This window comes from Drosophila guanche, unplaced genomic scaffold, assembly GCF_900245975.1.
Source record: "Drosophila guanche unplaced genomic scaffold, DGUA_6, whole genome shotgun sequence".
NCBI lineage: Eukaryota > Metazoa > Arthropoda > Insecta > Diptera > Drosophilidae > Drosophila > Drosophila guanche.
The window spans coordinates 8,279,995-8,305,944 of record NW_022995744.1 but is presented as its reverse complement, the minus strand read 5'-3'; the positions used below and the strand labels follow the sequence as shown (position 1 = coordinate 8,305,944).

The 25,950-nt window shown below is 47.1% G+C and overlaps 1 protein-coding gene across 17 annotated transcripts in view; it reads right to left on the bottom strand.

Moving 5' to 3' along the window:
• LOC117579616 overlaps window positions 1–25,950 on the bottom strand; it is an 84,898-nt gene that overhangs the window by 51,616 nt on the left and 7,332 nt on the right. For 9 of the 17 annotated variants that reach the window (XM_034265567.1, XM_034265569.1, XM_034265552.1 and 6 more), the window contains 3 exons: window positions 24,980–25,148; window positions 24,662–24,913; window positions 24,459–24,588 (listed from right to left, as the gene is read on the bottom strand). In XM_034265567.1, coding sequence (XP_034121458.1) covers window positions 24,459–24,588; window positions 24,662–24,913; window positions 24,980–25,148 — 551 coding nt within the window. Of the gene's footprint in view, window positions 1–371; window positions 3,679–24,458; window positions 24,589–24,661; window positions 24,914–24,979; window positions 25,149–25,319; window positions 25,377–25,950 lie in introns of those variants that run through there. The other 8 variants (XM_034265565.1, XM_034265566.1, XM_034265553.1 and 5 more) reach the window with 4 other exon arrangements.

Here is a 25,950-nt window from a genome sequence, read left to right as displayed (position 1 = left end):
ACCCAAAAACTAAATACAGCACTTCAAAAGGATGGGGATGGGCATGGCCATTTCTCGCTCTCTCTCTCTCTCTGAATGGGTGTGTATGTGTGTGTGCGTTAAGAGCTTTTCTTTTGGAGAGTTGGGGGGTTGGGTGTGGGCTGGGCTGGGCTAATGCTTTAATTTATTGCTCCTTTTGTGGAAGGAGCCGCCGTAGAAGTAGCAGCTCGAGCGTGAAAAGGATGGTGCTTTGGATTTGATCAACGTTTTGTTAAGCAAGCAAATAATTAAGGACAAAGGAGTAAGTACCAAGCATTGCCTGATACATACTTTCATTTGATTCACAAAATCTTAAAGAACAAATCTTAAAGTCCTTTTTTTGGGGGGTTTACCTTGCGAAGGAACATTTCGTTGCACTGCTTGGCCGTGCTGCGCCAATGGCGATGCCTGTACCGTGAGTTCCCCAGCTTCAGGGTACCCTGCAGATCGGCTGCCTCCTCGACCACCCGACGTATGCACTGATAGCGCAGGCGATTGCATCGATGTATGGGCTGCAGGGCCACCACACCGCCATGCTCTGGCTCTGATTCGGCACCAGAGCGCACCTGATCCTCATCATCGTCCACCCAGGCACTGAGTACACCCTCCACGAAGTTATACAGCATCTGGATGTTGGCCTTCATCGGTGCCGAACCGGATGGCACTTGCTCCGTTTTAATGAGCTTCCGATTCTGGCACACTTCCCGCAGCAGATTCTCCCCAAAGTGCACCGTCTTGTGGCGCCTTCGACGTGAGTTGAGCGACGCCGCCGAGGCGGACTTCATCAGCTTCCCATTGATCGTCGCTCCATGGTGATGGTGCACATAGGACGTGGGCAGCGGCTGCACCAGACTCGTCGTCGGCTCCAGCCAGCCCAGACTCATGCCCATGGATGATGATGCCCCATGTATTCCTCCTCCGCCTGCCCCCGAACTGGCAGAGTCCCCGCGCTGGAGCGTGTTCGGCTGCGAGTTGCTGCGGTAGTGATGATGCGAGGGCGGCGATGGCAGTGGCCGCATCTCCAGATCCTCGATGTGGTCCATCATCATGATCGGAGGCGCCGGTTCGATGTCGTCCAGTGTGGTCGGGGGCTGGGCGAGCTGTGTCCGCAGACGATTGAAGTCGGCGGCACAGCGAGGCAGTGAGTTGCACTTGGCGGCATTGAGGCATTTGCGATTCTGGCAGCTGAGCAGCGGGGCGCAGCAGGAGCGGCACTCGTGGCAGATGACCAGCCGCCGCTCGACCCCTCCTGCTGCTGCTGCTACCTGTGGCGGTGGCGGCGGCGGCGGTGTGGCCGTCGTCGATGGCGTTGTGGGTACATCGGAGCCCATTCCTCCTGCTCCTATCAGATGGGCGGGCACCGTATGCAGCTGGACTTGGGCCAGCTGCTGGTGGCGGGCAAGGTTCACCGAACTGACGGACGAAGTGAGGCAGCGGCTGGGCGGCGCCTGAGCCTGGGACTGGGTCTGGCACTCCAGGTAGCGGCAGTGTGGATCCGTGCAGATGGGCAGCAGCGGACAGTCGGGATCTGTGCAGGGGCCGGGAGAGGGGGAGCGTGGCGCCCGCTCGGCACTGGAGGACTTGCGCTTGTGGCCGCCCGATCGCTGGGCGGACATGTCCGACACGGTGGCCGATCTCTGGGTCTGATGGCGACGCGATCGCTCCCTCTTCGATCCAGTGCCAGAGACTGCGGGATCCTTGGCCTTGGGCACATACTGATACCGCTCCTTGTGTGGCTTCGCGTACAGCCGCTCCAGATGGGCGGTCGATGGACCAGGACCGCCGCTTCCTCCTCCTCCACCGCCCACCACTTCGCTGGCGGAGTGTCGCAGCCGGCGCTCCCTGGACCGTTCCTCTCTTCGCTGGCAGAGGGGCGTGTGGGCGAGGGCCAGGGCACTGGGCACGGCATAGCCGCTGGGCACATTTGGGGCCGGAAGCGGCGGTGGCGGCTGCTTGCCGAGAGACTGCAACTTGTGCAGGGGATAAGCTATCCAATCGGGCGGCTGCGAGTGCTTTTGGTGTGCCGCCTCCTCCTCGCTGACCGCTCCACTGTGGCCCAGGGAGTGCCGCTTGCGATGGGAGCTTGCGGGTGCCATGGCCTCCTCCTGGGAATTGGACCTTGGGGCGTCTCCCCCACTCCCGTTGCGACGATGATGGGAGCGCCGTGGCTTGGCTGCACCACTGGCCTGCATCTTCGTCAGCCACTCCACAATGTCCGTCTTCAGCAGCGAGAACTCGCACGGTCCGGAGCTTTGGCGGGACAGAGGCTTCTTCAGCAGCTCGGACAGAGCCTTGGCATAGGCGGAGGAGGAGCTCTGCCCGCCCTTGGCCGCGTCCGACGGCAGGCGCTCTCGCTTCCTGGGCAGGTGATCCAGCAGCCAGTCTGGCAGCTCGTCCTTCAGGACGGTGATCTCACTGGGACCCGAGGAAGTGCGTGCAGGTGCTGCAGCCGCTGGTGATGCCGTCTTCTGCAGCTTCAGCCACTCCATGGTCTCCTCCCGCACCTGTCCCCCTTCTGCGGAGCGTGCAGAGTGACGCTGCTGGGCCTTGCGGTCGAACCACTCGAGCTGCTCGGGTGCCTGCCGCAGAGCGCTCTTTGGCATGGTGGCCACTTCTTCCGCACTCTTCTGGCGACGCGGTGGCAGCTGCGGCTTCTGCTGTTCCATCCGCACGTGACTGTGACCGGAGGGAGGTTCGGTGAGGCGCACCGAACCCTTGCGACGGATGCACTTCTGCTCCATGGTCTCCTCGTCGCGGGCACGCACTCGTCGCGTTATCTCGAAGATGTCGCCGTTGATCTGGTGATAGAATTTCTCCACCTCCACGCCCCGATCGAACTCCTCCTTGGCCGTGGGCTTCTGGGAGCGTGAGGGAGGCCTGGGCGGTGGTGGGGCCACCGCCTCCTCCATCTTCTTCTTCTCATCGCTCTCGTCGGAGGAGGCGTTGAGCAGGGCCCCGGCCCCAGCCGCACCGCCATCCACGACCCAACTTATCGAACGCTCAGCGGTGACGGGAGCTGCTGCTCCCCCCGCTGTCGTCTTTTCCGATTGCTGGAGCAGTCGATCCAGGGATCCGTGATGGGTTTTGATGGTCGGCCCCAAGGATCCCTCGCCAAGCGATTGCAGCCGGCACTGGGCATTGCAGATGCAGACACCGCGCTTTTTGCTGCCGAAGCGGAACAGCTGGCTGGCCAGCTGCGAGACATTCTCGCCGAGACCCAGCCCCAAGCCGCCGCCGCCGGTGCTTTGCTGCTGTCCCGCGGCGGCTCCACCCGCATCCCTTCCCGAGGCCGTTGTTGCGGATGTCAGGCGTCCTGGGTGCGTGACGGGTGTGATGTCGACGATCACGCAACAGCAGTGCAGCGAGAAGGTCTTCTTGGGATCGCCGTCGCTATCAGCGCCGCCAGCACTGCCACTTGCACTTCCACTTCCGCCTCCTCCGTTTCCGTTTCCTGTTCCGACTCCACCGCTAACTCCGACTCTGACGATGCCTCCTCCGTGTCCCTGTCCCTGTCCTTGTCCTCCTCCTCCTCCCCCGCTTCCGATTCCGCCTCCTCCGCCAGGCCCCCCGCTGAGGGCCGAACCGACCGCTCCGTTGTTGTTGTCGCCGCTGTGTTCCCGCTCGTTGTTGTTTTGTTGGGCGGCCAGAATGAATCACAGAAGGAGCAGCAACAGCAACGGCAACGGCGATGGTAATCGGTATGGACAAACGACCGGATATTAAGGCTCGCCTGGGTGCTGCTCCTTTTTCGTTGCTGCTACTCGTTGGGCCCGACTCTCTACACTCCTATTCGTTACTTTGACTACTCGTTACGGGGCTACTACTCCCGTTGTGGCCATGCGAAGGAGGACGTCGACACTCTCGCTCCATGGATGGTGCACACAACTCGCTCTCGCTATTATTTATGCACTTCTCTATTCATTTGGCGATTATTATTCATTTGATTAATTAAACTAAAAGCTCATTTTGTGGCACAGTCATTTATTACACACTGCTTTTTGGTAATTTATCTCTCCGCCGGACTCTCCCTTCTTTTCTCTCTTTATATTTCGATGTCTGTCTCGGGGGACGCACACGGTACGGGGTACGATGCGCGTCACACACACATTTATCTATAATTAATTATTTTTACTTGTTGCCTTTTTGCGGGCAGCAAAAAAGAAATCGTTTTACTATCTGTTCGTCTGTCGTTCTCTGTTTGTGGCTGTGTGTTTGAGCGTGTAAGTGAGTTTGTTTTAGTGTGTGTGTGTGTTTATTCGAGGATTTATTTAATTATATTTGTTTTTCTCTATAAATCACAAAGCGTTTTGCAGTGCCCTCCCCCTAGCCCCTGCCCAGCCATGTTCCTCCCATGTTTCTGTGGGGCAAACAAGTTGTAGTTTGTTCGCTTTTGGCTTCCTGACTTTTATTATTCCCTTTATGAGAGTATTTCACAGGATTTAAATTTGAGGATTCACTAAACGAGTGAATTGATAGTGTGAATCATAGTGGAGATGGTTCAACCATAAAGGATGGATGGGTAGATAAATTGCACAGGAAATAAATTTAAAAAAAAAAAACAAACAAAAACATTATATTACAGTAATTAAATTAGAGAGATACAAAAACAGTAAAGTACCCAGCTATTAAATCTTTCTCGGACAAAAAAAAATACTTCATTAAAAAATTAAGTGCAGTTCTCATTGGTTTAAATGTAAATAAATGCCGTGAAATACTCGCAGATTCCCCAGATATGTCCCCAGACCGCTTCGAAATTCTCAGTGTTCGCTTGCATAAGCCAAATACCAGACAAATCCCGGACTGTCATCTGCTATGTTATGCTGTGCACATCTCATCTCTCCATCTCTATGCCTCTATCCATTTGGTTATCTATCCATCTGTCTATGGCCATGTCTCTTACGTACACGTACCGTACGTGTCTCCTAGGCGTAGGCGCTTTAATTAGCATATATGTATAAAGGCCATCCGAAAACATTGTTTCATGTTAAACAAGTCAGTTTTTTCTTTCGTTTTTTGTGTGATACGGAGGCTGCTCTTCTTGTGCTGTCTTTGGTGTTATTTTAAAGTTGCTCTGCGAAAAGTTTTTGCAGCTCGTGCGCAAATATTTTGTTTGTTATATTGCTAGCATAAATTTGTTGGCTATCTGCACGGACACAGACGCAGGCACAGGCACAGGCACAGAGAGGCAGGCACAAAGAAGGAGGAGGAGATGTGCATATATTTATAAGCGCATACATAAATACTTTTTGGGGGGCTGGTGGCAGCAAATGCATAAATTTCATGTCTACATCTACATGGGGAGATATGACTCGGAAGCAGCTATGACTATGACTATGGTTGCTCCTGCTCCAGCTCGTCTCTGACTCTGACTGTAAGGATACCCTCAGTGTTTCATTGCACATACCCCAACTATTTCTACTACGCATACCCCTACTTTGCTCCTGTTCTACGGATACCCCTACTATCCCTGCTACGGTCATGTTTGTGTTTATGCAAAGGAGTTTACGAAAGTTTTCCTCCTGCTATTTTTTGTCTGCTTCGTTCGGCCCCTGCCAAAAAGTTTGCTTGTTAAGTGAAAGGATTATATGATCCAGTTCTTCCATGGGGCATGGGGGCCAAAAGGGTGGTAAAACTTAAAAAACACAAAAAAAAAAGAAAATAAAACAACAAAAGTTTTCCTATTTTCCCATTTTTATGCTTATGCTGCTGCATGCATCTAAGATGATGGCACATCCCATGCACAGCTCACAGAACACACAGCACAGAACTTGCCACAAACTTGAGTTGTGTTGATAGTTTTTATAGCCTACTTTTCTGGGACTTGCCACACAACACCCTAAGCCTATGTGTGCGTGAGAGTGTGTGTGTGTGGCAGCGAGAGAATTGCGAATTAGTGTGTCTTAGAGATGGAGGCAACAAAACTTTTCGGGGCAGCTTGTCCCGTTTAGATTAGAGCCGTCGATAAGTTTCAAGTTTGCCGCATTGGCCATGTGTTTAGTTTGCCAAAATGTGTGTGCGTGCTTGCAACACACTCTCTCTCTGTGTCTGTGTGTGAGCGTGTGGCAAGGCTCAACTAGTTGGTAACTGATGGACGGGGTGGAACTGCCTCCTGATCCACCACTTGAAAAGGTGCTTGGGCGCATTTGTTTAGCGATTTTCGCTTGATTCGGCCAATAAAGTTAATTTCCTTCTCCCAGAAGGGAAAACTTTTTCCCCACCTTCGAAATCGCGTGCTAAATGACATTTTTATATCGTTTCGATTGTTGTTACTGTCGGGGCTGGACGGGGGACAGGCGCCAAAAAGTTTCACAAAATGACAAAAGTCCACGGGATTCCCAACTCAAAAATGTTGCACGGGTATTTCTATGCAGAGAGTCCTTAAGATGGGATCAGCGAGATAGTCGTCTCGCGGAACAGGTAGGGCATATACACATAAATTTATATCTGTTGTGGAACTTGTGCTTAAGTTTCCAGTGCCTCGCTGGTCCCTCCCTTTTAGCTGCTGATTTTGTATCTTCCTTGCCCTCAAAAGTAGGCAACAGTTTTATGGTTTTAAGATCTTTAAAAAGTTTGAACTTTACGTTGAAATTGTGTATGTGTGTTTGTGCTTGTGCTTGATGGCTTACAAAGAATGTTTTGTATTTTTTAAGAAGTCCAAGATTTTATGCAGAATGTGGCTCAAATAAATTAAATTTCCTCTTAATACGAGGGTCAGCCGCAGGGGTGGTGGCCCTCGCTCACTCTCTATCTCTGGGAAGCCTCTGTACACTTTTAGTCGAAATTATTTTTAATAGATTTATCCGAGCATCAGCTTGAAGTTTAATGTATTTAACACACATACACACCCACACAGGGACACCGAAGCGGGAGAGGAAGAGCCACTGGGCAGTGGCACCTAAGGCCATAAATATAAATACGTTTAATGGCTACACCAAATGCTGTTCTTGTCCTCAGCTCACTTTCTCTTTATAGCATCTTTCTCTCACTCGCTCTCCCTCTCTTGCTGTGCTTGTGTGTATGCGTGGGTTTTTGTATCTGTGTGAACTTCGACAGGCATGACGTTGATAATATCCTTGCACATGTATGACGTTGCTTCTGCTGCTGCCTCGGCTGGTTATCCTTGGTGGCAACAAAAGGCGCTGCCTGTCTGACTGCCTGCCACATGCAACAACAACAACAACCATTGCTTGTTGATATTTTATTAGCCAGAAAAAAAGACTCAAACACAACTAACGACTTTCTTTTTTAAATTATTTTTGCGTGTTTTCCCTCTGTGCTGCTTTGTTCGATTGCGATTTAAAAATGCTAAAAATATCCAGGCAATGTTGTTGCTGTTGGGGGCATAAGCATGGGCATGGGCATGCCACACACTGGCAATAGCAACAACAGAAAACAGGGCCAAAACAGGAGTAAAACAAGTCAACAATATAACATGGAATCTCGACACGACTCTCGCTCGCGTTTCAAGTTTTTCCATCTATTTTTCTCGCTCTATCTATCGCTCTCTCTCTCTCTCCCACTCTCTGTGTGTGTTTCTGTTGTTTTGTTTCATGGTTTATTTTTTCATTTTGTTCTTCTTTTTTTCCTCCTAGTATATGTTTTCGTTTTTTATTCGCGCCTCCACCTACACCGCGCCGCGCCGCCCGACCACTCCTGCCTCTAAATGTTGCCCTGACTGGGTGCTGTCTGTGTTTGTGTGTGTGTGTTGTTGTTGTTGCTGTTGTGTGGGTAAATATGTGTTAAGTGCGTTGGTATTTGCTTCGTCCTGCACACCCACCAAAAGGGTCGCCTCCGCCTCCGCCTCCTCCCTCTTCAGACACACACACAATCGCATTCCTTTAGCGCCCATCATCACAGCTGCTCGGGCATTTTTCAACACTTTTTTTTGTTGTATTGTGGTCCGTGTCCGTCTCCTCTTTGTTTTGTTTCTGCAACACACACTGTGGCAAGTTTCTTAATTCGATTTTGACTGGTGGTTAATTTTGCATTTAATGCCACAAATGACAAACGAATCACATCCAAAAAAGATACAAGAAATATCGCCCGATTCGTGTGGCTTCACTGGGCTAGAATAGAGAGCTGCGAATTTCCATCTATTTTTGGGCGGTTCGCCGTGTCCGTTGTCCGTTTCCAATTTCATTTCTGCTTTTTTTTGCTCCTAATTTTCCTCGCGTTTCTTTATTCTTATTTTTCCTATTTTTGTTGTATTCTTTTCTTTTTTTGTTGCGTTTAACTTGTGTGCTAAATTATATAGCCTGCGTCAATTTCAGCCTCTGCGTGTGCCAGAGCGTCTCCTCTCTGCAACTGTGTGTGTGTGCCACAATCTTGTAAAAGTCTATATGGGTGTATGGGTATGTGTGTGTGTGCCCCTATCTATGTGTTTGTGTATGCGTCTGTGTGTGTTGCTGTTTTGTAATTTGATTTCTTTTTGCCGCCCGCCTCCTGCTGAGGCATCAGCCACACACAGCTTCAACATCAGCTTCAGCTTCAATTCCTTTGCCTTCGATGATGATGCTGCTGACTGATGCTGATACTGATGATGATGATGATGATGATGATGCTTGCTGCTGCTGATGCTGCTGACGCACTTTTCTTCACTTTTTTTTCTTTCGCTTTTCTCTCTCTTTGTTGGTTACTTTTTCTGTGTTGTTGGTTTTGAATTTTGATTTGTTGGAATATATTTAATAAATTTTTGATTGGGTTTCGGTTTTGTTGTTTGCTTTTAACTTGGCGCGGGCACAGAACCACACAGAAATACAATACACGGGTACACGGTACACCGTACACGGTTTGTGGCTGCGTAGATTTTTTCTTTTCGCGGACTTGTGGAAAACTATCTGCGTCTGACTATTGCTGGACTGCGACTGTTCTGGCTGGACTCGTTCCTCGCGTTACAGGAAACTCTATGGGCTGAAGGCGCTACCATGCACAGCTCGCGACGACGTTCCCGTTCTGACTGATTTTCACCACGAAGCAGCATAGGAGCAGCAGTAGCAGCAGCATCATCAGCTAGAGGCAGCAGATGGAGCAGTAGCAGCCAGGCAGAGAGAGAGACAAAGCTCAGAGCCTTCGGCTCTGCCTCTCTCTAGCTTTTGTCGTGCTTCCAGCAGAGCCTGACTCTGCTCTCTCTCTCCATCGCCCCATTTCGTGTGTACAGCACAGCAGCACAGACACCAAATCGGGTCACTTCGTGCTATCCTTCGGCTGAGCTTCAGCTTCGGCATCAGGTTTCGCCTTCGCGCGCTCCTCGGCTCTTCCAGCACGAAATTGTTTATAACAGTTTCGTTACAATTCGTAAATTGTAATGCTTCTGGCCCTGGCTTCGCCTTTATTTACGTAATCAGCAAAAATCAGCAAAAGCTTTTGCAGCATCCACACGCTCTCACTCTCTCTCGCTCTGTCTATCTCTCTTTTTTTGGCGGGAGTCACATGGGCTGGCTGTGCGGTGAAAAGCTAAATACCAAAGCTTTCAGCTCTTTAGGTCAGCTCTAAGAGCGAAAGGTACAGGGAGGATTCAGGACAGAGAGCGCGAAAGAGAGAGCTGTGAAATCTGTGGGATGGCCAAGCATAATTTACAAATCAGACGACGACAACGATGACGACGTCATCAAAACCAAAATGCAGTTATAATGCACTCAGCGGTTGGAGCGGGACAAGAGATATATCAAGAGAGAGTATAGCTCTATATAGAGCAGGAGGCAGTGAGTGAAGCGGAGATAGAGAGGGGTAGCAAGAGCGAGAGGGAGAGAGAGAGAGCAGTGGATGGAGAATGCTGGAGGTATACAACCCGTGTGACAGCTGCCAGAGGGCGAGGCACAATCTCAAAGGTGTTTAGTCAACATGAACAGAAAGCAAGCAAGCAAGCAGCAGCAGCAGCAGCAGCAACAACGACAAACGACAAACGACAGCAACGACAACAGACAGCAACAGCAACAGAAACCTGAAGTTATGTGCGGTAGGTCGGCCGCAGCTAAAATTAAATTTATTCATTGTTGTCTTTGGGAGAGAGACAGAGAGAGAACCTAACGAACACTTACGGCAGATGCTTTGGCAGCAGCTGTTTGTTGTTGCTGTTCGCTTTTGCTGCTGCTGCTGCTGCTACTTCTGTGTGCACTCAGGATTTGGCTCTGGGGCGTATTAAAGCTTTTACAAATCGTAAGCATAATTTATTTTGTTACAACTTTCGAGTCACAGCCTGGCCCTGCCTGCCTGCCCCAAGCAAAGAAGGAGTGGGGCTGGCTGCTGGCGACATTGTTGGGTTCTATTGTTGGGGAAAGAAGGATAATGGCATGGTTTTCCAGAGTAGTACTCGTAGAGTTTTTGGGATTAATTTGTAACAGATTTTGTGGTAGGAGTGTGGGTTTGTGTCTGGCTGCTGCAGCAGTTCATTGAATCAGATAAAAAGCTTAAATATTTCATTATCATGAGGTAAACTTAATTATGTGGTTTATCTGTTGTCCTGCCACCCTGCCCCATAGGTAGGCTATAGCTTGTGTGTGTGTGCCTCCCTTTTTTATTGGCCAGCCAGCCAGCCAGTCAACTCTGTTACTCTGTTGCTCTGGTGTCAGAGTCATAAATCCACAGACAGGCGGTAAATCGTACCCCCAAATGGCTCGCCATAAAGTCAACACCTCAAAAACTCAAATGTCACCCTAGACACCAGCATCCCAAAGCATTCCCCATCCATCCACGCATAGAGGCAATCACAACAGCACAAAATGCTTAAACACGCTCAAATAAGTCACATGGCCTGTGCCACGCCCACTCACACACACACACACACACACACACACACACACACACACAGGCACATACATTCAGCCGCAGACACACAGCCATAGACACACGAACGAATCGTAAAATATAACGCATACGCAGCGTTGGCCCAGTCTCAGTCCCTGTCCCATGGCTGGGCATAGCAATAAGAAAATGGCTGTGGAAATATGTTAATAATGAGATGTGAGCCAAGCCGCTGCCTAGCTAAATATTATACAAATACACATGCATCACACAGCGCAAGATGGAGGGAGACAGAAAGAGCTAGCGAGAGGCAGGCGGATGCAGCCAGCGGAAAAGTCGGAGCAGCAGGAAAAAAATGAAAGCAGAAAGCAGTGTAAAGCCTTGCAAATCTACATAAACTCGGTCAAGGACACTGCAGCTGATGCTGAAACTGAATCCGACGGGGCTCCATGCGAGAAGAGTGCAAATGTCGGACGGGGGTTTGGTTTATGGATAGAGAGAAGATGTGGGATGCGGCGTGCCACCCAAATTGCCTTTAAATATAATTATTTTCCCTTTATGCGACGTCAGTGACAGGGACACTGAAGGATTGCTGTTTGGGCCTGGCATCACAGGCCTCACAGCCATCACAGGGGCAGCATCCTTCTGCTAGCGACATTTAAATTTAGACGCACACGAACACACACACACACACACACACACTCACACAAATACAGTGGGCACAATAGACGACCCAAAACATTCGGCTGCCGCAGCAGCAACATCCTTCGTTTCGCATTCATTTCGCTTGTAGATACGCAACCAGATAAGAAAAGTCACTTTTATGACGTCAGTAAACCATTTTAGACCGTTTTTCCCTTTCTTTCCCCACAGCCCACCCCCCTAGAGCATTTTGCACATTCTGTTTCGGAGCGCGCGCAAATGTCGGGCAGGCATCGAAACAACAATAACAGAGCGCACGTCGAAAGGTCTTTCTCTTAGATTCTCTGGGCTAAAAAAAGCTCTCAATCTTTCAATTGCTCGCAACGCTCGCTCTCTTCAGCCACTATCTCTCCCTCTCCAGATAGTCTCTGCCTCTCCCTCTCTCTCTGTCTGTCTGTCTGTCTGTCTGTGTGTTCGTTTCGTGCCATCTATTACCATAAAATCAAATCACAACAATAACCATAACCATATAGCCCAAAGATTTAATAACTGTGATTGGGATTTGAAAAATGAATTTTCTTTCTCTCTCTCTCTGGGATTTTCTTTCGCCGCAGTTTTAGGTAAGATTATTTAATGGTTTTTCCCCAGCGAGGTACCCGGTCCGCTTGTAAATGTAATTGAAGTGGAGGTAAACACAATCTTTTATGATTTTTTGTTTGTTTTTGGGTTGGAAATATTGAAAGTTGTATCCGGATTTGTGGTGTGAAGAAAACGTTAAGTCATATAAATGGAATGGAATGAAATGGCAGATGATAAAAGATTCAGGTTCTTCATTCTCCATTTATCATCCACAGTGCCGCCCATCCCATTTATCCTATTCCAATTTGTTCGATGAAATTCAGTTACCGCAGGAAATCGGCATTTTGAGCATTTTTATAATTTCCGGTCTTAGGACTCTCACTCTCTCTCTCGCTTTCTGTCTCTCTCTCATCGTTTGTTGCTTAATTTCCGTCACCTACAAAAACAAAATCAATTTGGTTGTCGGATCCAGATGGATGGATGCCCTATGGGTGGCATGGCATATCCTTCCTCCCTTATTACAGAGGGTTAGCAGCAGCGTCCCCTGGCTCCTTGCACCTCTCATAATTATCCCAAAAAAAAAACTGTTGACATTGCCGCTTCAATTTGGTTTGATGTCAGTTCATTTTTGTTTACGGGATACGCTGCCGCCGCCGTTCCTTTGGACGGACTGCTTCTGGGCCTGGCAGTTTCTAGGCCAAAGCTCTCCTGCGCCTGAAATGTGAGTGAGGGCCGAATGCCGAAAGCAACACAAATAAAAAACTGACAGCCTCCTGTCCAGCTTTCTCTCTCTTTCTCTTTTGTGTTGTAGGATTTGGGGTTGAGGGAGCTGCGAAAAGCTTCTCTTGCGGCTGTTGGCGGCATTAAATACAGCCAAAAGTTTGCGTCGCGTCGCGTTGCGTCTCTCTCTCTAGCTGTCTCTCGCTGTGGGTCTGGTCTGGGAGAAGTGTTTTGAAATCCAATTACCAGCGCAAATTTAATTTGTTGCTGCACTCGAGGAAAAAGTTGGCAACTTTCTCCCAGCAGTACCCCCGCCGCCGCTGATAGGCTATGAAAATTGTTTAGCTGCAATTCCCTACGTCTAAAGCCGTCTACGGGCGGGGGCGGTATCAGTGCCGCCGACACAAGAGATTCCGGCTGGCCCCAGGGCGGCGGCAGCGGCATCACTGGGCATCGCATCATCAAGTGGTCACAGAAGAGAGCGGGAGTAACAGAAAGCTGGAGAAAGTCGGACGAAGAGAGATAGAGAGAAGGAGAGCGAGAGAGAGCGAGAACGGAAGAGCCAACGCGGGTGCAAAAGTTTAATTTGAAAAAGGTTTTCCTCCTTTTTTTTGTTTTTTCGTTTTCGTTAGACTTTTGTTTTCCCTTTCTGGCTATTTTTTGTTGTACTTTTTTTTGTAGGTTTGTTTTATTTTTATTAATTTTGTTTTCACTGTTGTTTTTGGCTGGCTGGCCTCCCTCCCTCTCCTCTCCTCTCCTCTCCTCTCCTGTTCTGGAGGTGTTGAATTATGAGGAAAGTTCATAAAACTGGGTCCTGGGTATGGAATTGCTTCTAGTTCTGGTTCCCTAACAATTTTATAAGCCAAATAAAGCCACGTTATGGCTGTGGGCGGTTACAAGTCGCGCCTCGATCGACTAGCACGTGGATTGTGCATGTCCTCCTGTGCACGTCTCTCGTTATATTTGTGGCGTGAAGCGAATAACATGTACAATTTGGGCAGTTTAGAGGGGTTTTCACCCCAACACTTGTTGTGTTATCTCAGCTAGAAGTAGCCTAAATGGGGTTTCATGTATTGGCATTGCATTTAGTTGGCTTAATACTTTTTTTAGGGGAACTTTCAACCCCACACTTGTTGTGTCGACTGGGTAGACCAGCTAATTGCCTAGAAATTGGCCTGAATGATGGCGCAAAAGGCGGAATCAGAAAATATGACTTGCCACATTTTTTTTTTGTGGGGAGCATGGCCTGCCCTGCCCTTTCGATTAACCTTTTTAATGCTCTTTGGCTCTTTGGTGCTTTGGCTCTTTGTCTTTATTTGGAGAGCGGGCAGGGTTAGGGGTCTTTTGGGTATGCAATATTCATAAAAAGGTCGCAATTTCATTTCGATAAATTTCTGCTGCTTGGAGTGGGAGGAGAACTATGAAGCACAGCGTCCAGTCCTATTCCTAGTCCTAGGGGTCCCTTTTCCCTCTTATTTCCATTTCCACTGAGCCAACAATTTAGTCTGGCCAACAATTTTCTTTTTCCTTTTTTATTGTTGTCGATTATTGTTGAGTTTGCTGCTGCTGCTCCTCCTCGTGCTGGTATTTGCCCAATGCCCAGGCTTTCTATTGGTCTTTCACTCCAGTGCTATCTGGGATCTCCTATCCGTCGTCCCCCAGCCGACACTGAGAGAAATCCCTGACTTTTAATTCTAATCGAACTTGATTGGTGGGTGCTCAGCTCTGGCTCTGGATTTTCTGCGACTGTAGCCTTGTGGCATCCCCAGTGCCAGCTCCAGCTGCTGCTCCAGCTGCTGCCACCTAATTGTTGGCAATGCGAAAACTGAGAACTTGTCTATGTAACTGGAGCGGGGTGCCGTGGCTCTACTACTCTGCCACGCTGCCTGCCACATTGCCTCTGGCTCTGCAGGCAAATAACAATTGCTCCACTGACAGGGGACCTCTTCTGGCCAGAAGGCTCTACATTCTCCACGACCATACGATTATAGAAGGCTGCCTGCCTCCCTGCCGCGTTTTGACCGGCAGCTTCGTGAAACTTGAAACTATCCTGGGCACTGGAGAGGCGTGACTGCTGGCCAGCCGCTGACTGCACAATGGGGCCATAATTTTAGAGGGAGAATTCTAGTCCGATTCCGAATCCGAGTCATAGTCCGAGACTGGACGCTTAAGGACAATGCCCCACTAAATTACAGTTAATGTTTATTTCTTTCCCCCTCCCCCATTTCCGCTCCTTCTCTGTGGAGATCCTCCTCTTGGAAACTCTCTCTCTTTCTCTCTCCCTGGCTTTGTTTACACATCTAATCTTTCTCTCCCTGTTTGCAGTGAGAGACAGAGAGAGAATCCCTGGAATAGAATGCTAGTTACTGCATTTCGATTGTATCTTTTGACTGGCTCTCCTGTCCTGGCTGTGCTCCATGCTCCATGCTCCTAGTCCTTTTCCTGCTCCTGCCCCTGCTCCTTCTCTTCGTTGCCTTTTCCCTTCCCTTAGACCTAGTCGTAACTCTGGTTTTAGTTTTCCTTTTGTTTTATCCTATTTTTCCTCTCGTTGCGTCCTTCCTCTTTTTCGTTTTGGCTGTGGACAATGGTTTATTGAGTTATGGCTTGCATGCGGATATCCGCTTTTCTCTGTCTCCAATACACACACACACAAACGCACAGAAAATTACACACAGACACAGTGTCTGCCACTTTTATATAACTTTGCTTATTGGCTCCCCATTGAGGTGTCGCCCCGAGAGTTAGCTGAGGCACATATTTCCCCCCATCACCCCGAAAAACAATAAATTAGCAACATTTTCATGTTCCAACTCATAAACTGCATACAATTTTCCATTGGAAATTGATCGGTTTCTTTACTTACCACCAACCACCGCACATTGCCCCAGAAAAGATTGGAAAATTGTTGAAATTGCTTACCTGAAATGGAAAAACAAGAAGAAATTTATTGAGATTTTAGTGTGTATGCTAATAAATATTAATATCAATATTTAATTGGAATCAACATACGCACACACGCAGGCATATATTGCAACATGCAAAATGCCACAAAATAGGTTATTCAAGATACATTTATGCACACACGCACACACAAATATGTGTAGGTAGATTTCAGATAAATTTCAATTTGATATTCTGCTACCAAAAGTTATGCAAATCGAATTTTCTGTACAAAAATCTATATCTATGGCACAAGTGTGACAACACTTAATTGCCACAAAACGAAGGCTAAATCCGAGTGTGACATATTCCTTTTATTTGATTCCTAATGTTAGTTCGTTTGGCCATGTTTAACTAAGTGGCAGAAAGTGTTTCCTTCAACTTATTTCGAATAAGAACTGAGAGACATGCAAAAACACCCACTTGAAATTACAAATTATCCTTTTATTCTATCTAAAAAATAACAAGAGCAAAATCCCAACACACCTGGCAGCAAATTCCTTAAAATCTAAGTTGTCAATCCATCAAATCCATCTTCGATTTATTGTTTTTTGTTTACATTTTTCTTTTCTTATTGCTTTTTGCCACCCACCCAATCAACGCAAATTGAAAACATTCACTGAACATTTTCCATAGTTTTTATTTGAGTTTTCTTTAGTTATTTTCCTTTTCTCCTGTTCTGCCTCTGCCTGCTGGTGCGCTCTCCCTCATTAAGAACTTTTATTCGGGACTAACTCAATCTCGGGGCATTTCAATTTCAACTTAATTTCTCAACTTAAGGACCTAATCTGGCGCTGTCATTGTCCTTAATTGTTGGGCCAGCAACAAAGCAAAAGCTAAGCAGCTAAATGGAATTCAAGTTTTTGAGGCAGGGCGGCTACTGGCTACTGGGGTTTTGGGCTTGGGTTTGGGGGCCAATTTAGTTGATGGCTTTATGCCATCACTGTCTGTCTCTGTGCCGTCCCAGTCGTTGCTTTTTCAGACATTTTCATAAACACCTCAAAGGACGTTTCCTTCCTGTCCTCAAAACCAACCGCTTGGAATCAGAGACAGGGGGAACATTGCTTTACTTATAAAAAATGCACAAAATGTAGTTGTAACATTTAATTATATTCATATCTTTAGCCCCATAACCCCCGCTCGGGTAATTCGAGAGGGGGAAGCGGGGTGCTCCACGTACCAAGGGGAGCGGCATTTCTGCCAACTGTGCGAAAATGTACAAAATGCTGAACACATGCCAATTAAGGGGGAAAAACGAACGGAACGGAATGGAAAATCCAGCGCGAAGAGAGGTGCCAAAATGAGGCCTGAGAAACTGCCGAAGCTGCCGCATGCCGCTGCTGCTGCTGTTTCTGTCGAGAGGTGAAGAAGGTCGAACCACCCTTCAACCCGTCTTCACCAGTTTCTACCCCTTTTGGGGTCACACCTGTTCGTGGTGGAGGGCGGGGGACACGATTCTGGCAGCCTTAAAATGCGCGAATGCCAAAACGACATTTACATGTTACACACAAAGAAATGCGTGGCAGGTTCTACGTTCTCTGTGGCAGGCTCTAGGGGTGTGTGCACTCATGTGAGCTCCACCAACTACCCCACTGCATGACTCCCCACTCCCCCCCATGTAGTTGTGCGTTTTTTGCACATTTTATTATTTTTTATGAGTGCGCGAGCATAATCTTTTGACATGGGAGGCAAACGGCAACGAAACGAAACGAAAACGACATCGTTTGCCATTTCAGGAAGGAAGAAATCAAGGAGCGCGCGTGGAAAACCCAGGAAAAACCCCAAGAACCAAAAGAAAAAAGGGAAAGAAAGGGGAAGGAAGGAAAAGGAAGTAAGAGAACCTGCCGAAACACAGGGCAAATGGCTGCTAGGAAGCGGATTTTTATTCGGTTAACTTGATTTGCACTTGAGAGTGAGACTCCGACTCCTGCCTACTGCCTCCTGCCTCCTGCCTCCAGCTCCTGCTCCGAGTGTGTGGAGTGTGCCATATATCAAGGCTGCTTCACCCAGGTAACCCTCATCCTGCCACCCAATTGTTCATTGATGTTTCTTTTTAACTTTTCAGTATGATATCATCTTACGTGGTTTTGTTCAGAGATTCGTTTCTGCAGTTGAAATGAATTCAGACCCCAAAAATATATGGTACGAGCACATCTTTCCGTTGGAGTTGTTGTTGTTCGTATAATTAGCAAATCGCAAGAAAAAACAAACATTAAAGAGAAAGACAGCTACAGGGTAAACTCCTTTTTTAGCTGAGGCATGTGGAGGAAAGTTTACATTTATTTTTCCATCATTTTCAAGGCTTGAAACTTATGTTGGGTGCTTAAGAGTGCTGGAGAAGAGTCCTGGAGGAGAGTGAAAAGTTGTGTAAGTGTTTTTAAATCCCTTTCAAAGGAGCCCAGTCGGCAGTCAGGCGTCGAGTGCATCGTTCACCAAGTCCTTGAAAGGCTCTAAATTATGCTCCAAAGTAGCTTTCTCTCTTTGCCTTTCTCTCTCTCTCTCTCCCTCTGAATATCCAAGGTGTATCCATGGACAATTAATGAGACCCACACTCGGCAGTATAATCAGGCACTAGTTCTGTGCGGGGAAACTTTAAACCATTCATCTCTGGCATCCCTCAGGGAAAATGCGCTTAAATTTCATAAGCCTGCTTTCGGAATCAGCTTTTGGCCACCGCAAAAAAAAAAAAAAAACACACACACCCAAAAAATAAAGGGGACACTCCCTGAGCTCTTGGCCATGTGTCGACGACTGCCACATATGCAGCAGAATAGGGGCATCAACAGCAGCAGCCAAAAGAATTATCGAAAAAGAAAATGAATTCAAGGCAGCATCGCCATGGCCCGCTGTCTCCCCCGCTCTCTCTCATCTGCCTCTCTAACGTACATATCTGTAGGATAGGATTCTCCCCGCCCTCTCTTTGAACTCGGTATTTTTTTTTTTTGCTGTGCGGGTGCGGCTTTTGGTACTTGGACAACTTTTGGCTCAAGGCTTTTAGCATTTCATAATGTCATTTGGCAGAGAAGATGGCAGCAGCAGCAACCACCACAAGCGGCAGCGGCAAAAAAAGGGAATGAAATGGCACTGAAGCCAGGCATTGCCTGCAGTTTATACCTCTACACTTCATGACAGATACGAACGAGTACCAATGTGGTGGGAGGTACTTTGAATTTTAGCCTGAAACTATGCATTCATGTCTCCATTTCTATGGAATCAATGTTGGTCAGGGAAACCCTTTTTCTGCAACATCTATCACTAATAACTTTGTCGAACGGAGTTGCACCTAGAAATGGTTTTAACGAGCATAAAGTTTACACAATTTAAATGAAATTCCATTTGGGTGTTCGTGTTAATGAGTGCAAGTAAAATGGAATGAAATGGAAGCTTAAGCTACAGCAATAATTATGGAGAACATAGATGAATCTAGTCAAAACTTGCCCAGACCGAGAAGTGTATAATAGTTGATTAATTGCACATTTACAGCTAAGAAAAACTGCCGAGAAGAAACCAATTCCCATCTATGACTCCACCATCCATCATGATAAATTCAAGTCCCATACGATCTCATATGTTTCCCTCTGGCTGCCAAGTTGGGAGTCAAAGTTCTGATGACAGTTCCTCCTCGCCTTTGGCTAGAGTATCAAAAACTGTCCAACTATCCGCAGAAGCAGCAGTCGAAACTTAGTTCCAAAACTTTGGACTAGAAATACGTGGCAAGAAAAGAATAAAAACTGAGACTACAACTGAAGGAGAGAGCAGCTCGGAGCGGGTTGGTTGGCGGTGGAAAAGAACTCAGTTCGTTCGGTCAGCGGCAAATAAGAAAACTGTTATTTTTGTGTCAAATACTTTGGCCAACTGTCCAACGTCCAACTTTCGCTGACAGCAGCAGACCTTCAGCAACCCCTCCACACCTCCAAGAACGATTTCTAGTCTGAGTCCGAGTCGTCCCCTACTGTGCCCCACACCCACAATCTTAATGCACTCGCTGCAAATTAATATTGCAGTTTTTCTTAGCATCTGCTTCTTTCGCCCCCTTTTCCATAGTTTGAAGATGGCAAACTTTTTGCTAAAGAGAAGCTTGTAATACAAAAATTAGTTTCTTCACTTATTGAAATGTCAATGGAATGTCAAGCGTCCTCCTCCGCCTGAACCTTATCCTTATCTTCAACCTCTTGCTTCTCTTTGGCCAAATTGTAATTTCCACGTCTGGAGCATCACTCGAGTTGAACCTTTTTCATTTTTTTTTTGTTCGCTGGCAGCTCTTCCCCTTCCACCATGGCCTCTTTCGTTTTTTTAGCCCCTGCTGTGCGTCAATTTGCTTGAAATGCTCTCGGTGCCAAATGATTTAGCGTTCCACTTGCCACACACACCTGAGGGCGGAGGAGAAGTCACAGGAAAAAAAGTTTGCAGCTTTTGTTTTTAGCCCCTCTCTCAGTCTCAGTGTCTCAGTCTCAGCTGTTTGGCAGTGCGCTCATCAATTTGCCCTAATGATATCAGTGGGAGAGGCGAAGCAAAAAAAAAGGTGCGAAAATGAAAATTAAACAAAATTAAAAAGGGAATTCCCCTTTGGCTTTTGAAAGAAAAGAACGAAACGAAACGGAACGGAACGAAACCATCTATGATAAGAAAATAAAGCTAATGAGCAAAACAGGATGAAAAAACGAGGCGATGGAGAAAAGAGCGGAAGAGGGGAAGTGGCGGCCAAAGTGGCTTATGTGTTTACACAGTTTTTCCTTCCTAATCTCCCCGCGTTTCCTGTTCTTAGCCTCTAATGAATGTCAGCTTTTCTTACTTTGTTTTTCCTTTGCCATCTTCCATTTTTTCTGTGTTTTTTTTTTTTGGGGATCCCTTTTGGTGTCAGTTGGGAAAAAACCACAAAGTCGCATAAATTAATGTCTTGCCACGCATTTAAAATGTGTTCAATGTTGTTTTTCCGTCCCTTTCCTTTGCCATGTCCCTGTCCCTGCTGCTGGTGGGGCGGTAATTAATCAATTTGATTGATCATTCGAATGGACCCCCCAAGCGGATGGCATTCTCCTGAAACAGCCATCCTCTTAAGTGTCAATATTGTAAATATTTTAAGTTCTTAAATTATGCAAGCTCATTAAGCCAATTGAGTTTGAATTCGAAATGCAAAGTTGTAATCAATAGGGGCAACCCCCCACCCCACCGTCGCAGGAGCGGCGTGAAAAAGTTTTCCATTCAACTGGAAAAATAAAAAATGGGAGCGAAAAAAAAGTGGAGAAAACTTTTGCCTGCCAAAGTGTCAGAAAAAGTTAGGATCGTGGAATGCACACACAGAATGAGTGGATGACAGTTTAGTCAAATTATATTATCAGCAGAAATTGTTTGGCCAGGGGAAACTATGTACGAAAATTCTCTGCCCCATTCAATTTTCGGTCTGCACAGATTTTTGCATATTTTTGTGCAAATAACGAGGGTTCATGGGGGTGTCCATGTCGATGATGACGACCTGCCTGCCCAATTTGTATCAAAAATGCACACAATTAAAAGGGGGAATCACACACATACACACAGTCACACAGTACCCCCATAGCCAGTACAAGACTCCCCCATTACAGGGGGGGTGGTAGGAGGAAGCTTAACAGCCGCCTCTTGCCTCGTTTCCAGATTGCCACATCCTGTGAACAGGGCAAAGCTTTTAAATCCCCTGGCCATACGCTCTTCAACAGCTCCTGTGGCAAAGTGTTACTTAACAGAAGAGCTTTCACGAAGCTTTCAGCGGCATGTTAATTCAGGCAGGCATCAGCAGCAGCAGCAGGGCGATTTACATTATTTAAACACTGTCCAGCACTCTTAGCACTCGACTTGTTTGCTCACACAGCGGCACAGCAAAATACAGTGGAGACTCGCTAGGGAGCGCAAAATGGAAGCTAATGGCGAGAGGTTATGATTGGGAACTGAAGCGTTCCAACTATGCCAAATCTCTGCCTGCTTTCGTACATATTTCTTTTAAAAATTTATCTCTCATCATCATTATTTATCAATGGGTTTCCTCTTTGGGGTCAGGCAGCCATACAAGCGAAGCGCACAAACATCGCTGCCGCTGCCGCTGCTGCTGCTGCTGCTGGCGGCACCACCAAACACATTTGTAATACAAAACGTGTCTGTCTGTGTGGCTTATCAAAACACAACATCTACGCACACTCACACAAACACGAGAGACACTTTCTCTGAGACACACTTTCCCCCCCACACACACACACACAGCCATGGAGAGGCAAAAGAAAACGTGGTTTCCGCTTAATCGCATTTTCCACTATTTTGTGTTTACTTTTTTCACCCATTTGTCTTTGGGTTTTCCCCTAGTTTTTCTATAATTGAAAGATTTGTTCGCATATCACGCATACGACATGTTGTGTGGCATTCAACAACAATACACTACGCATACGCACTGTGTGCGTAGGCATTTTGCACTGCCATGGAGTGGGCAATGGAGGTGGGGGAAACTGCTTGAAGCAAGTCTTATGTGGGGATTAACAAAGCGTTTAATCGCAGCTTGACACACACACACACACACACGGCACAACACAGCACACGAGACTTGGGGGAGATTTCCTGTTTGTTTTTGGGACATTTACTTGCTTAACGGGCCTCCGGCTCTCTTTGTTTTTTTCGTTGTTGTTGTTCGGTTGTATGGTTATTATTATTATGGCTGTTGCTACAAATTGTTGTTGTTTGTGGCTCCCAGTGCTGCTGCTCCTGCTGCTGCTGCTGCTGTAGATACTTGCTGTTGCGGCTTCTGATGTTCACGTTCTACAAAATTGCAATAAAGCGAATTTTTCCACACATTGCATACTTTTGAGCGTCACACATACACACACGCACGCACACATACATAGAGTTTACACGGAACAGAGAGAGAAAATTGCAGCTACTGCCACTGCAGCTCCTGCCGCCGCTCTGTGGCTCCTGGCTCCTGGCTGCTCCTCGCTGGCTGGCTGGCTGAATTTTAAAACAATTTTTTATACACAATTTTTCATTGTTGCCTCCTGTGCGGCAGGGCGGGTGCGGGCGGCCGTGGTCGGCAGCATGCGGCTGCGGATTCGTTCGGAAACTTCTTGCTGCTGCAGCTCCTCTTATTTTTTTTCCAGGAGGTAGCAAGTTTTCCCACTGAGTGAAACTTTATTTATTGCAATATTTTCGTAAGTTGCAAATCTGGCACGGACACACACACACACAGACAGTCACCCACACGTGTGTGGATGGGGCATACGCACACGCTACGCAAACACACAAACACATACACACACTCACACATACGTCGCTCGACGAGGCACATGAAATTTCGAGTTGATTATAAAACGACAGAGCAAAAGTTGGCGCAACACTAGCAACACAGAGACAGCAGCGCAGCAATGACACACACAGCGGTGGCAAGCGGAGCGGAGCGCAGACGAAGCCGAAGCTGAATCCACAAGCATAGAAACAGAAGCAGGCAGAAGCAGTGGCAGAAGCAGGCAACAGTAGCACCAGCAGCAGCACAAGCCGCAGCCGAATCCCGAAGCTTTCGCTGCTGGAAGACTGGAAATGCATTGCCGAAGCTGCTGTGGAGAGGCTGTGAGGACTAAAGCGCATGCGCCGCCGCAAGAGAGCTGGAAAAGCCGACTGGGATGGGAGCGAACTTGTAAGCAATAAAGAGAAGCACCAGAGAGAGATTGTGTGTGTCAGTGTAACAATGGAACGAAGTCCATTACAATTAACTACTGAGCGGGCGAGCGACTCCAGCTTTCTCTCTCACTCTCTCCATCTCTTACACTCCTGTGAGAGTCGCAGTCGGACTCCAAGAGATACGAAGATGAAGAAGAATGTGGAGGCTGCGGCTCATTAGTGTCAAGGCGATATATAAATTTGGCATTAACAAGACAAGATTTCTCAAGTATGCAATTAATATGCATATGCATATGATACTCTCTTCCATTTGCCATGTGCCACTTGCCACGCCCCACGCCCTCTTACATGCAACGACGCTTAGCGGCCATCATCATTATTATCATTTATCATCTTGTTTCTGAGGGACTCTTCATCATCGAATGAATCTCAGGCTAAGCATGGGACTTTGGTTTGCAAAAAGAGAAAGTTTTTCTTTTTCGCCCCATCATCCTGTTGTTTGCTTAGAAGTTTATGTGGGATGGTGCCTCTGCTGCCTACAGATACCGGGGGATGCTGGATGGATACTGGGAGTGGGCTAGGGCTGTGGGTTGTGGTGTTGTGGGCTGTGGGCTGTGCTGTGTGTGTGGCAGTTTGTTTTTAATCAACGTGTAACTGGGTCAGCTTTGGGGCTGCAACTAAAAATATCATTTATGTTGCAGACAAATGCGCCAGTTGACTTTCCCATCTTACGTTTTTTCGGCTTTGAATATATATTTATACACTCGCACTCGTATATGTATAGAATATACACATACACATATACATCTGTATAATTCCTACATTCAGATCTAACAGGGGCTCTTCTGTTAACAGTTGCAGGTAGAGGAGTTCTTGCTGCTGCTGTTGCCACTCTTGCTGTTAGTCTTGGTATTGCTCTGATGCTGTTGACCCAATTCCCTTGTCGCCTCGCTCTCTCACTCTCTCTCTCTCTATAAATAGCACAGATTCAAGGGTGTAGCCTCCCTCCATGGTAGTGGCTTATGACGAATGTTCAGCATTTTGTAAAAGAAATTGCATTCTCAAAGCAAGGGAAACTACATTTCTGGAGGGAGTTTAATAAGAAACTCGAACTAAATGGGCCATGTAGCAACGTAGGACTCTTACACTTAAGTAACTCTTTGTATTTGCGTGTATTAAACACTCACCTCTGATGATGTTAAATAGCACATCCTCGAATCGGTGCTCTCAATCGAGGCCTGTTGTACAATTCCATAGCGTGACTCGCGATCGCTCAAATACTCCGATCGCAGACTATCCTGACGTATAAACTCGGCCCTAGAATGCACAATTAATGCCCAAGTTTGTTAAGTTTTGTTTAAACGTAAAGGTGAGCTAAGCGGACACCCACCGTTGCTCTAGGGAATCGGCACGTGCACTCTTGTAGCCCGAATCGTTCAGGCTGCTGTCCTGACGCAGCGACGGCAAAGAGTCCCAGGGCGAGCGCTTGTGTCCGCCAGTACCTGGCATCTGCTGGGACATCATGCCATGGCCCGAACCAGACCCAATTGTCGAGCTGCCCGAACGCCAGCCATCCGAATGGCGGAACCATTGGGCACGAGCCGATTCGCCAATGCAAGAGGCGCAACGTGAGTTGGAGAAACTACAGAGAAAGAGGTGAAGATTCAGTGTGTTGCATTTCACAAATTTGATAAATAATAAGTCATACCTGGCATTATGATCGGATAGATAGCCACGATCGCGTTCGCGCTCTCTCTCGCGTATCAATTCATTTCGATCGCTGTAGTAGCCATCACGATCGCGATCACGCTCCTTGTCGCGTATCGAGGACAAGGGCCGATGTGGCGGCAATGGCAAGGTCGAAGATTTGGCATTGGCTGTAGAGCGAAAAGTAAAGCAAACAATTAATACGGATTCAAAGATCAAGATCAATGATCCTAATTGAAAGGCATTCCAAAACAGCTTGAGGAATAATAAAAAGCTATAGATATAGTTATGTATCTGCAAAAGAGATCTCATCGTGCAAGAGTTGGAATGGAACTACTTACGCCTACGTAGTGGATATGGGCTGCGTTGGTTCGATCCGGGTAGGCTTTCAGCGAATTCTGATGATGGTTTTATTGATTGTTGTGGATGTTTTGTGAGTAGAGGAGGCAATGGATGAGAGCATTTTGTTTGTGTTATGGCAAGGGATAGCATTAGGTTTAGTTATAGGTACGAGAAAGATTATTTTAACATGAATAAATGGACTATTGATAATGGAAAAAAGCATGTAGAAACAATTCGCACAACAAATTCGAGTACAATAAAGGGAAAAGAAAAAATTATCTAAATTCTATAGTCCACTCACACAATCAACCCTATAGTCTTAAACATTCTGTAACACACACATTCTCTTTTCCCCTTTTAATCAGATTATCCATCCAAACCCTTTCCGCTCTATCGAAAACACCTGACTTGATTAGGCCACTGACATGGGTTCTTCGAAACGGGTAACGACAGACAAAAAACCCGACAGACAGGCTTGGATTGAATGACAGACAGACAGACAGACAGACAAAACATTTTGATTCGAAAGCTAATTAAGAGACGAAATTCAATTAGAAAAACGAAACACAAAACAGAATCGAACTTTCAGCTACACACAACAACAACAAGAACAGAGGAAATGGAAACCAA